Source organism: Polyodon spathula, chromosome 5, assembly GCF_017654505.1.
Source record: "Polyodon spathula isolate WHYD16114869_AA chromosome 5, ASM1765450v1, whole genome shotgun sequence".
Taxonomy (NCBI): Eukaryota; Metazoa; Chordata; class Actinopteri; order Acipenseriformes; family Polyodontidae; genus Polyodon; species Polyodon spathula.
Window position 1 is genome coordinate 56,224,014 of NC_054538.1, and position 16,670 is coordinate 56,240,683.

General features: G+C 36.5%; 1 protein-coding gene across 2 annotated transcripts in view; it reads left to right on the top strand.

Annotated features, from left to right (window-relative positions):
• The window catches only part of LOC121316070 (egl nine homolog 1-like), a 54,628-nt gene that overhangs the window by 36,667 nt on the left and 1,291 nt on the right, over positions 1-16,670 (top strand). For both annotated transcript variants that reach the window (XM_041250811.1, XM_041250810.1), the window contains exon 3: positions 15,072-15,208. In XM_041250811.1, the coding sequence (XP_041106745.1) occupies positions 15,072-15,208 (137 nt within the window). The remainder of the gene's footprint in view (positions 1-15,071; positions 15,209-16,670) is intronic.

A 16,670-nucleotide genomic window follows, 5' to 3' on the forward strand; every position in this document is an offset into this window, starting at 1 on the left:
TTAAGGACTAGACATAAAAAATAGAGGTGCCGTCTATTCTACTGCGATTAGAAAAATAAACCGTAGCAAGGTAGTATTGGTGGACTGTCAATTAAAATTAAAATTCGCAAATCACAGCTGACAGAATGTCTATCTGGAGGCGGGACACAGCAGGCGCTCTGGAAATAGGTCGGTGTTAAAGTCATGTGATTGCTCTGTTGATGTGATCCTAAAGGCGTAATTGAACAACCTGATTTGCAACCTGAGTTCCAGTGTTACGTTTGTTTTTGGATGTTCTAGTCACCCCAATTTTTTAATTTTTTTATCAGCATTTCAATTCTGTAGCACTTGCACAGATTATATCTTCATTCTTGTGCAGTTACTATACAGCCTTGTGCACAACAGGGCTGTGGGCAGCACTGTGCCAGTTGAGTATGAGGATGCCGGCATTGCATGGTGCTGACACAAGCCAGGACACGGTATGGATTTTTACAAAAATCATGAAAACAATGTGGCAAGCTTTCATGATTTTTACAAAAATCATGAAAACAATGTGGCAAGCTTTCATAAGTGACAGAACAATGCAGCACAATGCTGCAGACGTAGTGGAAATGAGGCAGTTGTCGGGTGTGCATGTGTATTTTTTCTTTCAAACTCGCGTCCGTATTTTTCAATGTTTTACACAATAAAAATATTATTATTATTATTATTATTAATAATAAACATATTTTTATTTTTATTACTACTAGTAGTAGTTGTATATAATAGCATTCATCAGTTATGCATTGGGTTTTCCCATCCAAATGTCTTCTGAATTCACAACATCGGCTGATTCAGTGGTTCCCGACACCTCTCAAAAAGTTCAACGTTTTGATTGGTTCATCTGTCTGATATTTGCCAGGATCCTACCTGCTGTCTCCGGCACAGGTTCAGAGGGGTGGGAACAGGTTTATGAATATGCATGATTATTTCAGTGGGCTAGGGTGGAATACGAACCAGTAATAAGGCCTTAAGTGATAACTCTACACGCTAAGTGGCACAAAAGCGTTTAGACCGGGAGTGTCCAATCCTGATCCTGGAGGGCCAGTTTCCCTCCTAAATTATGTAATTGGAACAATTAAGTGCTTATTAGAATCTTAATTGGTCCAATTAATTTAGGATACAGTTGGAACAAAAACGAGGTAGGACACCAGCCCTCCAGGATCAGTAATGCACACCCCTGGTTTAGACGGACAGCAGATTTCACTGCCGTGGTGGTGGTGGTGGTTGTTGCTGTTGTTGATTTCTTAGCAGACGCCCTTACCCAGGGTGACTTACAGCGTCATACAAAAAATACGTCAAGAATTACAGTACAATTAAGAGCAATATACAACATACAATGACTACAGTCTTAATAAGAGCAAATACAAAATGTGATGTGATATTGGGGAAGTTCAAGAGCAGATAAGTGTTAATAGTTACATCAGGGTAGATACAAGTGCAAGTGAAATACTAAATACTACAGATTAGGTTGAGTGCAGGATTAATTACAGTAAAGTATGGAGCAGATAAGTGCAAATTAAAGTGCATTTAAAGGTAGAGTGCTTTATTGTCCAGAAGGGAAGAGTTGTTGAGTTCTACAGGTGTTGTCTGAAGAGGTGTGTCTTGAGGAGGTGCCGGAAACTGGTCAAGGACTGGGCAGTCCTGACATCCATAGGAATGTCTTTCCACCACAGCGGGGCGAGGGTGGGGATGGAGCGGGCTCTGGAGGCAGGGGAGCATTGAGGAGGTACAGCCAGCTTTCTAGTGTAGCCAGAGCAGAGAGGTCAGGTGGGGATGTAGGGAGAGATTAGGGTCTGGTCAAGGCATCAGTAGGTAAGTACAAGAGTCTTGAACTGGATGCGAGCAATGATCGAGAACCAGTGGAGTAGCATTGGAGAAGAGAGGCAGAAAGAACACCAGGCAAGCAGCGGAGTTCTGGATGAGCTGGAGTGGACGGGTGGTGGACGCAGGGAGGCCGGCCAGGAAGGTCTTGCAGCAGTCTAGGCGGGAGAGTACCAGGGCCTGGAAGAGGAGTGGCACGGAGTAGTTGATGAGAAAGGTTTCGGATTATTCGTATGTTGCTCAGGAAGAAATGGCAGGTGCATACTAGAGTGGAGATGTGCTGGGTGTAGCAGAAGCAGGGGTCTAGGGTTACTCCGAGGTTCGTGGCTGAGGAGGAGGGAGAGAGTGTGGTAGATTCCAGAGGAATGGATATAGAGAGATCAGAGGAGAGGGAAGATGAGTAGTGGAAGAAAAGGAGGTGAGATTTAGAGAGGTTGAGTCTGAGGTGATGTGAGTGCATCACCATCCGATCATCACCATCAGATAGCAGACAAACAGGTAGAGATACGGGAGGGGGTGGTGGGGTCTGAGGTGGGGAAGGAGAGGAAGATCTGAGATTCATCAGCATAGAAATGGTATGAGAAACCATAGGATGCGATGAGGAGGTCCAGGGAGCTGGTGTAGAGAGAACAGGAGAGGACCCAAGACTGATCTTTGGGGGACTCCTGCTGAGAGAGGGTGACGTGTGGCGGTTGAGCCGTGCCAGGTTACCTCTTAGGTGCAGTCGGAGTAGGAGGAGAACCAGGCCAGAGAATCCCAGGTCAGTGAGAGAGGATAGGAAAATTGAGTGATAGTGTCAAAAGCAGCAGAGAGATGAAACCAGATTGGAGAGGGTCGAGCAGAGAGTAGTTAGACAAGAAAGCAGAGAGCTGCCAGTGTAAGATTTGATAGGGGAAAGGTAAGAGGGAGATAGGATGGTACTTCTGGAGGGAGGTGGGGTTGAGGGTAGGATTTTTGAGTAGGGAGGTAATAGAGGCTTGTTTGAAGGCAGAGGGAAAGATGCCAGAGAGGAGAGAGGTGTTGAAGGGAGGAAATGAAGGCGAGTAGAGCAGGAGCAGCTGCTTGAAAGAGGTGAGGAGGAGGGGGTCCAGAGCGCATATGGTGGGTTAGTTAGAAAGAGTTCTGTGTGACCAAAGGCTTATGCACATTTTGAGTAGAAACATAAATATTCATAAGGTTGGAGCTACGCCCCCTGTATGTACTGCTCTAACCGAGCAGGGGGTCTCTGTAAAGCTGATGTTTTGATTTATACACAACTTAACATTCATAAACCTGTATCATGTGTATTAAAAGAAAATGGAGATTCTGTATATTGCTTCTAATTTACAGAAAAAAATAACCCTTCACTTCCTTTTTGTTGAAAGTTTATTAACTTTGAGAGCTCACAGAAGACTAGACTATGAAATTATAAAACTATCAATAATATGTGTATTAATTTAATATCAGCCCTAATATCAGTGGTGACTTCGTACTGCAGCTGTTAAATTCCTGAACACATTTTGGTATGCTATGGAAATCTAAAGTAATATGATGCAGTACATGTACAGCTGTTCACCTGAGTAAGAAGCTGAAGGCTTGTGGTCTGATTTGTTATCATTTGAAGATATCTGGAATAACTGTTATTTCTTTAGATTAGTTCAGTTAAAGAACATCATGGCACATATTTGGGTACAGCTAGAATTGGTCTAACAAGTTCAAAAAGGCAAGGTGTGTCTGGCATTTTTCTAAACCTGAACCTTTTTTTTTTGTTGGGGGGGGGGGGGGGGGGGTTGTGTTTGTATGAATATCTGATTAAGTAAACTATGATTTGACTATTTAGGCTGATAGTAAAACCTGTAAACTAGTACAGTTTGTAATGGCATTTACTTACACCATAGCACTGTGGAATGACATTCATTGCTAGTTCTTTCAAAACTACCTACCTGGTACAGTATAGAGGTCTAAGAAAGAACTCCAAACTGCAATCTGATCAAATAAGAAAGATAACGCCACTAAAAACTGCAAACAGGTGACCCAATCTCAGTGTACGACACTAAGGTAGTCTTTCTGTAAAATTGCTGGGCAAGGCTGCAGAATGTTGTTATTATTATAAAGCATTGGTGGTAATAAAAGCTTTTTGCTGTTTTGTTAATTTCTTTTTATTCATATGTTGGTAAAATGTCCACTTTTATTAATAAACTGCAACCTCCAAGTCATGAGAGGATGAAATGCGAGAACAATGTTCAGATAACTCTTTTTTTATTATTGCTAAAGCAAGGAAGATCTGTGGAGTGCAGCAGAAGAGTTTGTCTTCTCATTCACATCAGGATGGTGGGTGTTTGGTTGAATGCATTATAGCTTTTTATATATTCGTTCCATCAAAAGTTCTCAATTATAAATGCAGTAATTTAAATGTAAAATTCCCACAATCAGCTAGTTTATTTATTTGCTGCATAATGGCAATTTAGTCTCCTGTTTGTACTTCTGCTTTTCAGACTTTATAAATAATCTTATTTTATTCATGTCGTATTTACTTTAGATCCCCCTGATTTTTTTTTTTTTTTTTTTTTTCTTTTTTTTTTTGTCCGAAATCTGTTTTCGGGTGTCATTTACACAGCACTAGTGAACTCCCTCCCAGCACACACTCGCGTACTGTACATGTCATTTGTTTGGTAAATTACATTACTAATGCTAACTAAGATTTTAAATAAATACATCTATTTAAAAAAAATAGATTAGCAATGTATAACAAACAAGACACTGTACACTTTAGAGACTCCTAGTTTGTTCTTCCAGCTCTCTCATAATGTGCATCATAGTGTACGCACAAACCAGAACAGCCCAGTTTTTGGTGGAAAGTATGTAGATGTGTAAAATATCACAAGCTGCACTTGTCAGATTTAGCATTCACATAATGTGTGTAGGTAACTGGAGGTTAACATTTCAGTATAGAAAAGGTCAACAAGTAAATTGTGTGCTGGCTGAAATTGATTACACTATGTAACACAATTTTTGTTCCTGTGTAGTAAGTGTTATTTCCTAATTGCTTATGCCTCATAAGTATAGAAATTATTCCCCACAAACTTTGCTTTTGTGACCAGGACAGTGATATTTCAAAATAGTGATATTTCCAATGGGAAAATGGGCAAATGTGTGTCTTTTCGTTCACATAAAGTCAGAAAAAAACCCAACATATGAATCCAAATTAACATGTATTTATACTAAAGTAATACAAAGATGACTACAAAAGATTTAGAAGTGAGTAGTTTTTCGAGATTTACAATTATACTGTATTTACAAAAATTACTACCCAATTTTTTTTTTTGTTACACAGTGTTATCAGACATGAAGCTGATGCTGTCATCTTTTACTAATGAACTGAAATAGCTTAATCCCCTGGTTCAAGTTTTAATATTCATATGAGCTAGCATATATTATATGAATTGCAAGCATCCTGCATTATCATTGGCTATCCTCCTCTTAAGTATCCTGGTTACCTTTTATAAAGTTACATTTAATGTTTTCTCCAGATGAAGCACTATTGCAGATAGGCGAAGATAGCAAAACAATGACGGAGAATAAAAATATACATTTGTATTTTTAGTTTACTTTCCTGTTTTTCATTTTTTATTCTGCATGATTTGATTAGCTATACCGTATTACAATAAGCGTGTTAATAAAGACATAGCCATATAGCAAGAAACTTTAGAAGCAATCTACTGCCTACATACACTTCAGTTAAAAGTAACAAGCTGCTTGCAATGTCTTTCCCTTTCCATCTTAACCTTTTTTTTTAAGTTTGTTTTGGACTCCATGAATATGTTCAAATATTGACATAAAGACTGCAATCAGTTTGTCTTTCATAAGGTGCTGTAGTGTATCGCAACCACAAATCCAATGAGACTAGGATGAACTGTCAGAAGTGGGAGAAAGGACATGAAATGGGATTAGAGAGCTTTGTGTATCCTTGTTAAAGGATCATTGACATTTAAGCATTGCCTACTGATATTACTATGGCAACAAGAAACCAGATTAATTTAAGAGGAGCACTTCATTGAGATTTTAAACATTTGTGATCTAAGGAAGGAAAGGATGCTTGAACAGAATGGCTTCTTGCAAGTTTTTATAATTTTTTTTTTTTTTTTTTACTTTTTAATCATGTATAAATCTGTTTTTAAGATGCTATTTATCAAGACTTTTTTAAACTAAATTTTTACCATCCGTTAGTTATGGCGGAATTTCATGGGGCGGACACGTTCAGCTTGTTCGATGTGTAAATGGAACAGGTTTTAGCCTTTTCGCTAAATCATTTAGTTCCATATCTGTTCTAGCATGGCTGCCTTGTGATTTTTTATTTATTTATTTTTTTCAGACAAAGTTCCAAGCAGTACTTATATCATATGTAATAAACAATATTAATATTATGGTCAAATTATATAAAAAAATCTCACAATACAGACAGTACCATTGTAAAATGAGGCTACTTTTATTGTATTTTGCCAGTATTGCATGCACAGTTGTCTGATTTACCTATAGAATAAAGTGAATTAACAGTACAGCTGTGGCAAAAAGTTTTGAATCTCAATTTAAACAATTTTACTTCATAGTCCTAGTACTATTAAAAGCTGCTTTTATGTAATACTACATGCCCCAAATGCTTAATTCTGTTTTGCAAAAATTATTTGCAAAACAGAACGTGCTTTCCGTTCTAAGGTTTTTCACATATTAAGGCCATAAATATTTATTTACACATATTTGATCATAGTAAGTTACTTACTCTTTTGCCATGGACTGTATGTATATACACAAATTATGTTTATTAACATACAGCAACAGAACATTGGGCAAGTAAATGTAGTTTTAATATTCAGTTTTAAAAGCAAGCCATTTTTAATATCGGTAGTGTAACATGGCTCACCCCAGTAGGGAAAATGATACCAAAACAGCACAAGGCACTTGGTCTGAAGGCTGCTTTAGTACAATAGAATGCCAACACCAGTTAAACAAACAAGACAGGTACGTTCACATTGTTACTAAAATAAGGTATTGCCGATAACAAGGTGAAGCCTGTGTCCAAAACACTGGAGTACATCGAACATAATTAAAATGAACTTTTGTTTTAAAAAGTTTAGCGTGACACCTGATTGATTAAATAGTTGACTTGACACTCAATAAAATAGGAGTTCTGTAATTAAAAACTGAAATATACTGTAATACATATATTAATCTGTACTACTTATTGACCTCCCTATGAAAATCAAATGGATCAGTCCAAAGCATAATGCTTTCCGTTTGCGTTATGCACACGATAAGTGGGAACCAAAAAAATAAAAAATTAAATTGAACGATATAATTTATTTGCAACAATATTTTTATTGTCATTAAAATATACCGGTAACAACAACATCCCTAATAGATTAGGGAATGGTTAACATGTAGAAAACGAAGTAAGCAGTGGAGTAAAACAGGGATCAGTATTAGGTCCTTTGCTATTCTTAATCTACATTAATGACTTGGATTCTGGTATAGAAAGCTAACTTGTTAAATTTGCAGACGACACAAAACACTGTTGCAGCAGCATAGGTCATTCAAAATGATAGACACTTCAGAACTGGACAGACAAATGGCAAATTATTTTTAATAGAAAAAGTGTAAGGTACTGCACACAGGCAATAAAAGTGGGAATTATAAATATCACATGGGCGATTACTGAAATTGAAGAAGGAATCTATGAAAAAGGCCAGACTTCGGAATCTATGTTGACTCAGAAATGTCTTCATCTAGACACTGTGGGAAAGCTATAAAAAAGGCCAGCAAGATGCTTAGATATATAGTGAAAAGTGTTGAATTTAAATCAAGGGAAGTAATGTTAAAACTGTACAATGCATTAGTAAGACCTCATCTTGACTATTGTGTGTAGTTCTGGTCTCCTCGCTACAAAAAGGATGTTGATGCTGTAGAAAGAGTGCAAAGAAGAGCTTCCAGAATTATTCCGGGTTTAAAAGACATGTCATATGCAGACAGGCTAAAATAATTGAATTGTTACTAGTCCAATTCACTTTTCCTGATGAATCGTTTTTTGGTTACGTTTGACATGGAAAGCCTATATAGCAATATACCACACAAAGAGGGATCAGAGGCTCTGTCATATTTTCAGGTGTGATTTACCAGTTCAGTTTTTGTTGGAACTAACTACATTCACATTAAGATCAAATAATTTTATGTTTAACAATAAGTTTTACTTGGTCAAAGGCACAGCAATGGGGTCGTCTTTTGCACCCAAATATGCAAATTTATACATGGCTACTGGGAAAACTTGTTCATTAATGACAGGGCCTCATCTCTCTTTGCAAAACATGACATTATGATGGAAACAATATACTGATGATATTCTGATTATATGGACTGGCAGTGAAGCTGATTTAATTTTATTTAGCGAGTACATCAATACTAACAATCTTAATTTAAAGTTTAAAATGGAATATAGTCAATCGGAAATACATTTTTTAGATCTGTCTTTTTTGATTGTTAATAACGGCAAGTTGGACACTTCTATCTTTCAAAAAGCAACTGATAGAAATATGATTCTGAAGGCAAAAAGTGATCATCCTAAACATATGATTTCCAATATACCATATTTTTTACACTTAACCCTTTGCAGTCCATTTATTCAGCGCTTGTCAGGCATGTCAGGTCCAGTTTATTTTCACACGCGTGGTTTATTTTACACGCGTTATTTATTTATTTTTTTTCCATAGTAAAACAGGTTTAAAAAGCATTGAATCGCAAAAGGACACTCAGTACAACATCTCCAGCTAAGCCCCACTCCTTGTTCGGGGTATTTTTCACATACCTCTTGATAGACGTGCATACTGATAAATCCTCTCCTGATCACTTGTTTCATCACCAAACTCCTCAATAATGCGATCAAAGTCATTATTCTATAACATCTCCCAAAAAACTCTGCAAATGTCAGTGATACTCTTTGAGCACTGGATGCAGAAACAGCTACCTCCTTTTGTTATGTCCGTGTTATCTCTGTAGTGAATGGGGCAATGAGGTATGCCCCCCTTTTTTTTTTCGGTTGCACAGGTTTTAATATCAAACAAACATAAAAATGAAAGTAAATAAAAATGGTCATGTGACGTTACCAACGATGGTAACGCACAGAGGACTACTACAGCAAGCTGTACGAAAAGTGCAAAATAAAACACAGTACAACAAACTATAAATCAAAGGTGCCGTGAAAATGGCAGGCCTTGCAGCAGCCCCGATCACAGCGATCGCCATGCTTTTATAGTGACGCTCCACTGAGACACGCCCACCCGCCCACTGGAACAGCTGATTGCTTTCAGCTGCTGCTCCACGCAGACTGGTAATCGTCCCCAGCGGAGCGCCACAGCAGCTAAACAATTAAATCAATATTAACAGTTAACACAAAAACATATAATAAACTACATATTTCATTGTGCAAGGCTGACGCTCTGCCACAAGGATATAACAGCATAACATTAAAAACATCCTACAATAGAGTGGAAAAATTGAAAGGAACAGATCTGATAGAATTAATCAAGAATGTCCAATCTAATGGTGAAAGAATGGTGTTTGTCATGGAATATAATCATACTACCAATGAGGTTAAAAAATATTTTGAAAAATTGGACAATATTGCAATGTGATCCTCAACTTAGTTCACCGGTTACAATCCTACCAAGATTTTGTTTTAAGAGGCAAAAATGTGAAAGATTCAGTAGTTAGTTCTATGTTATAAATCACCTTCTAGTGGTAATTGGCTAACGACAACCACACAAAGAAATTATTATTGTGGCAAATGCATACACTGCTCTAACACTCAAAACAGTATTTTAACCATCCAGAAACAGGTAAAAAATACAAAGTTCAGGGATTGATTAATTGTAGCACAACTCATGCCATTTATATGCTAAAATGCCCTTGAGGCTTAGCATATATTGGTCAAACAAAAAAGAATCTTCGAATAGCGGAACATAAGGCAGCTATTCGTAATAATAATAATTTAGATTATGCAATTGCCAGACATGATCAAAAGATGACGCAAGCTTCAGCATGCAGTTTGAAATTTATTGGTTCAGAAAAAGTTTCTCTGCCAGAAAGAGGGGGGCTTTAGTATTTATATTATTGAAAAGGGAGGCATTCTGGATATTTACTTTAAAAACAATGGAGCCATACGGTCTCAATGAAAACTTAGACCTCAGTTCATATTTGCAAATGTTGGAAAACATGGATTGAGAATTGATTACCAGTTTGCAACGCATGTGGACTGGCAGAGCTATACTGGTGTTCTTTTCTGAAAAGAGACTAATATTGCAGATAGCAGACTGTTTGGTTCAAATTGCATGTACTGCTAACAATTGATAGAGACCTTGTGTCTACAAGCTTCTTGCCCAGCATTAACTGCAAGCTAACAAGATAACAATGTTGTGGACCAGAAGGGGCCAGGCTGTAAGACTTTTGGAATGCAAAGCATAAAGGAGCTAAAAGGCTCCCAGGGACTGGCGTTGGACCCAAATGTTCTCAGGGAGAATAAGAGATAACGCCACTAGACTCAAAGGGTCTCAAGCAAAAAGGAGAGATATGAACAAGGAAGATGACAAAAACTAGATATGGACCTTTTGGGGCGCCAGTGGTTTGAAGAATGCACTGAGTTCAGAGGTTGTCACACAAGACTACACACACACACACACATACACACTAAATTAAATACATATGGTATATTGTAACAGAATAATGTGTTGTACCTTTGCTATTGGTTTAAGTGTCGGAGAAAGAGGAGGTGGACCATCTATACAGAAGGGTATTTAATGTCATGCAAAAATTGTAAGAACAAGTATTCTGTTTGTCCTGTACCTGGGACCAGACTCCCTGCATATTTCAATAAACCTGGCAACTGATTGAAGAAAAGGACTCTGCATTTTCTTGAATCTACGTACTCACCATCCTTTTTTTTAAGTTACATCAGTAATTATTTTCATTAATATAAGAAATCTATTCAGTATTAAAGCAATGTAGGATCATGTTTAATATCTCCAAGTATTAACAAAATTTATGAACATTTTTTGAAAAGTTCTAATTAAGGTGACGCGTTATTTTATATTGGTAAATGCATCTGATTACAGTGGTGACTGGTTAGAGATTTGAGAATGATATAATAAATAAAATAGGTGGCTCTTCTGTAATTAGATGAAGCTTTATTACTGGTTGGAAATTCATAAGTTATGCCCTATATCATTATTTTTAAAGTCTTTACCAATCATGTTGTGATATATTGGATCTGATGGTATTAAGAGTATCCTTCTGTAATTAATAAAGTTTTACCTAATTTGGATGTTCAAGTACACTAGTAATCGATCAAAATCTCAAATTTAATATGATTACATATGAAAATGAGGTATAGCAACAGATTGTGCTCCAATTAATAACAAGGTTTGAAAATATGAAGCCCACCTAATGCCTGTTTTCTAGTTTAAGTCTTATTGTAATATAAGGTAAGTGACTCAATTGATAATCGATTAAAAAGGAATTAGAGCTGTTTGTGTTAGTCACGCTATTTGAGATGGATCTGTTTGTATTCACTACACATTACAGATCTTTATGAATCATTAAACTTAAAACATTCAGTAAAATGTTAACTTTTATGTTACGTAAGGTCAATGGAATTGTAAAATGTTGGTATAGGGACGACTGTTTATTATTTGGTCGCAGTTTAAATAAATATGGACATTTTGCACTGGGAACATTATCTGGACAGTCCTTTTGTACAACACACCACACGCATCTTGTCACAGCGTAATACACTGTAATACAGATATATATTGCGGAATTCCAGATTATGTCAGTTGCTGATGTGGGCACAGCACATAGATTCTGGGTAAGGATGCAAGTCGGTTATGATTGGTTGTGTTTTTTTTTTATCCACTCTTTCAGCTGTTTTTGACCTCCAACCAGTTTTCAATAAAACCAGAATTAAAGCATTAAACCCAAAAAATGTAATGCATTTGTGCAGCCAAGGGAACAGGTCATAGTCCAGGACGTAAGCGTACACGTTGCATGAAAGAGCACTTGCAGCACAATGTTGTACCTGCATACGTCAAGGTTTGTCATCTATTCTGGGTTTTTTTGTTTTGTTTTTTTCAATCTGATTCCTTTTTTTTTCTTCGACAATTGGCACTGTAGGGTTATGTACTGTTCAGTTAGACACAATTTACTATAGAAATAATGTATTAATAAACATTACATTTGTATTTTCCTGGTACCCCTATAGTCGCCATAGTCGATTGTAAATGGCAAATCACATCTGAGTAGGACTGCAGTTCATGGTTTTCAAAATTATTTAATCAGTATGTGGGCTTCAAAGTGACTGAGCTGTTTGTCAGCAAAAAAATGCTTCTGATGAGGAAACACAGTTCTTGTTTTGTATTCTAGTTTATTAGAATCCTTTACTATGACTTTATGGATAAGATCCTTGTGCTTGAATTCAGTCAATATGCCAGTAGAATGCAGTATAAAGGACTGATGAACAAAAGTGATTTTAGTACTTGCATAGTAAATTAAGCAGCCTTAACTTCAGCTACAGGACGTACACGCGTATGTCAAATGAAAGAGCACTTGCAGTGCCATGCCGTACCTGCGCAATTCAAGGTTTGCCATCTATTCAATGTTTTTTGTTGTTTTTTTTCCAACCTGATCTGTTTGTATACATGTCAGTAATGTGATATGTGTTTTGAAATTGGGAAGGAGAGATCATCAGGTGAATTTTATCCAGTTGTGTTCCATGCAAAAATTCCTATCTATCTGTGAAGACATTGAGAAGAGTTGGAGAAAACAAACAACAATCTAAAGTATATACATTTCCGTTATCCATTTAGTTACTGGAGGAGCAAAGATATTTTATACCTAGCCATTCCACATTGGAAAGTACAATGAAGTACAGTGATGCGATCAAATACTTAAAGTACAGCACTGGATATGAGGTTGTGAAAAAACTTTCTAAGACAAGCAGATCACTTGCAACGCCTGCGCCAAGTGGTGCTGTACATTGCTGTGTTACAATCCCTCCCACACAAGAGAAGCAGAGACCACATAAAAGGTGCAGGGTCTGCTATGAAAAACAAATCCGAAAGGATACCAGCTGCCTCGATCACTTCAATGATTGACACGTGAATCGGTAATCCTACAAAAAATATGTAACAATTTCACAATATAATTTGTGTTTTTTGTTCATAAAAATGACAATTACATATGTATGTTTTACCATTTACAAAAAATATTTATTTTATATATTGTGTGTAATTTTGTACGTACCTTTTTTAAATAAATAATTGAATATTTCTGTTATGTACTATATGTAAAACATATATATTACTGGTGTATACATAAATAAAAATGTGAACAAAGATAACTTTTGTGTCTGTTTGGCTTTATTGCTTTACTTTTTTATTTTATACTAATTTCAGGGGTAAAAATACCAATTATAATCATTTTAAAATCTGGTACCTGGAGTGCATATTCATTTTTGCATCTGGAGTTGAAGAGGTTAATAAAAAATAACCTGCTTGTAGATGCATTTATTTTAAACCAACATGTGGATATTTAGTTTGTTATTGCAGATTTGCCTAGTTTCAATGTGGTTTGGTACCGCAAATAACATTTTTACTTTCTTTCAATACTTTTACATGTGGTTGATTTGGTCAGTTAAGCATCAATATTTAAAAAAAAAAAATAAAAAACATAAAAAATGGAGGTCAACCCAGAGTAATTTAATAGAATTTAATAAACTCAAACATCCTGCTTGGGCGTTACACATTTTAGGATGCTTTTTTTAACAAAAGGTTTTGCAGGCTGTGTTTGCCTGTGCCTGCTAGTTTTAGCACCAGCACCTTTCATCAACACACCTAAAAAGAAAACCACCGTAGACATCTGAATACCCTAACTAAGTATAAAGCTGTGTTTATACCTGCTGAAAGTCACAACCAATCAGGTCTTGTCATGACTTTTGATTTACTATATAAAAATTAAGGGATGTTGATATGAACCGTCTACAAAGTGTGTGAAATCTCCTGAAAATGCTGTCGGATTAGAGATGAAACTGACAGTGCTTGTTCATTATACAAAAAAATGGTTTAGGTTCAGTTTTGTCTTTTTGTCAGTATCGTTCGGCTTGGAACTTTATGAAAATGCCGGTTTCAGTTTGTTTTCAGTTTGCATCCCAGTCTCAGCACAGCTTTGACGACCACTGTTCTACACTGTACAGGTCTAGGAAAGAAAAAAATATTGCTGGACACCTTTTTTGCATTTAAAAAAAAAAAAAGCAATTTGTATTTTAGATTTTTATTGTGGAAGGCTACTGTACTTCAACGTACAGTCTTTGTATTTTGTTAAAGCCCTCCTTTTGTTGTGCTGTCACAGATCTGTTTTTCATACAAAAGATCAGTAAAAAGGTAAATATGAGAGAAATGATTCCACCTGAACAATATATATATAATTTATTTTCATAATTGACATGTTTTATGTCGTATACGTTTCTGTAAATACTTGAAAATGAAAACACATGTTACAATATACAAAACAAAGCATAAGGAATAACAAAGCAATGTTCAAGAAAATTGAAAATTGTCTCTGAGTCTTGGATTCCTCAAAATAGCCACCCTTTGCCTTAATAACAGCCTCACAAACACGAGGCCTTCGATTAACAAGTTTCAGCGGGAAATCAGCCGACATGTCTTCCCAGCTCTTTTGCAGCAATTCCCAGAGATGTAAGGCACTTGTGGGTAGCTTTGCTTTGACTCTTCTAACCAGTTCGTCCTATACAAGTTCTATGGGATTGAGGTCTGGAGACTGGGCAGGTCAGGTCATTAGATTGAGTTGTCCTTCATTTTCCTCCTTCGCCGGATAGTTCCTGCACAACTTTGAGGTGTTTTACGGGTCATTATCTTGCTGAAGAATGAAGGACTGGTACTGTATGTATAGTATATCATATAGTATATCAATTTCAGATATATATAATATATATATATATATATATATATATATATATATATAGAAATTTTACCTGAAATTGATTCTATCTTATCTAGCTTCCTCATAAGAACTGGAGGTCACATAAAAATACAAACCTGGTTTGAACCAGCTCATGTTTCAAGAGATAATGTCCTTTGAGTAAAATCATCTTCCCATTAGGGTTTCTAATTAAGGGTTTCTTTTTGTGTTTAAAGGATCATGGTGGTCTGCTTCGAATTTTCCCAGAGGGTAAAGCACAGTATGCCGATATTGAGCCTAGGTTTGATAGACTGCTCTTTTTCTGGTCTGATCGCAGAAATCCTCATGAAGTACAGCCAGCTTTTTCCACAAGGTATGTTTTATTAAAGCTTCTTTTTTTCTCACATAACACATTCTTATGCAATACTGTATAATTAAGAAAGTAATTATTATTATTGGAACCATGATTGTTATAAAACTCTATGCCCGGGGTTCTCAAAATGCCTAGGTTCAAGTACCCAGTGACATGAGGCATCCTCACGGAGGACCGCCATCCATTGAATCCATAGAAATGTGACATTTGTATCTTGCAAGCATCACATTTGATTGTATATTTGTGCACACTTGTTCACATGGGCGTTGGAATCAATGATGTAAAAATGTGGGATAAAGCTGACACCAAGGTGGTAAGTGTTACATAAATAAATTAATAAATAGGCAACCCCTATCCTTTTGTAAAACTTTTCCTAGGCATCACATTGTCATATGAGAGCTAATATGTCTGTATGTGGTGTACCCCCTGAAACCATCACATGGCCACTCGGGTCCCCAGTTTGGGAACCACTGCACTAGCAACAATATTGCTAAAATATTTCACTGAAATTTAAATTCTTCTATACTATATTCCTTCGAATTTAAGACGCAGCCCAAATTTACCGTCCTCAATTTGAGGAAAACATAAGTGTACCTTTATAAAGGTACAACCTTAATTACGCTGTTGTATTGTACAAAACTGACATGAAACAGTGCTGTTGTAGACTAACCTCGGAGCTCGTTTATTGTTCTGCAACTGTATAATACTTAAGATGGCATCTCTATCGTACACATACCACCACTAACTTACGGCATCACACATCCTGGCAACAGCAAGCACGACATCAGGCAACATGTAACCCTGCAACCACAACAGCTTTTGACCGCATTGCAAACACAAAAGTCAGAACCTGTTTTTCTACCAATTTGTGAACTGTGGTATTGCTTGGCATGTGAAAAATACGGGGGTCTGATCAGCAATTCCGAATTGTCCAAGCTGGTATCGTATGTTAGACATGATGCAATTGAAGAGGCTCTCCTGGTATTCCTCAGGAAGCTAATGATGCTTCTTTGAAAATGGCTGCCTGTATAACATGGATGATTCAAAATTGGACAGTAACGTTTTGGTTAGTTTGTCTCAGCAGTAAGTCCCGTTGCTGCTTGTGTATTCGGGCAGACGTCTTTGTTGTCTTTCTATGGTAGTCAGTCACGATGCTGTTTGTTTACTCGGAAAATCACATCTTTTGTTGCCTATTTTAATATACGCAACACTATAAAGTACTCGAATTTTAAGGCTATTTGAGAAAAAAATGGGTAAAAAGTGCATCTTAAATTCGAAGGAATACGGTACTTTATTGCTTTCAACAGAAGTAAAAGCAGTCTGTAATTATACAATATTATATGGTCTTACTCTACAGAATTTTTTACTTTTTTTTTTTTTTTTTTTTAGAAAAATGTGAATTTTAAGCGAGTGAATTTTATTTTGTGCAAATCATTCACTAGCCTTTGTCAAAAAGGTTTAT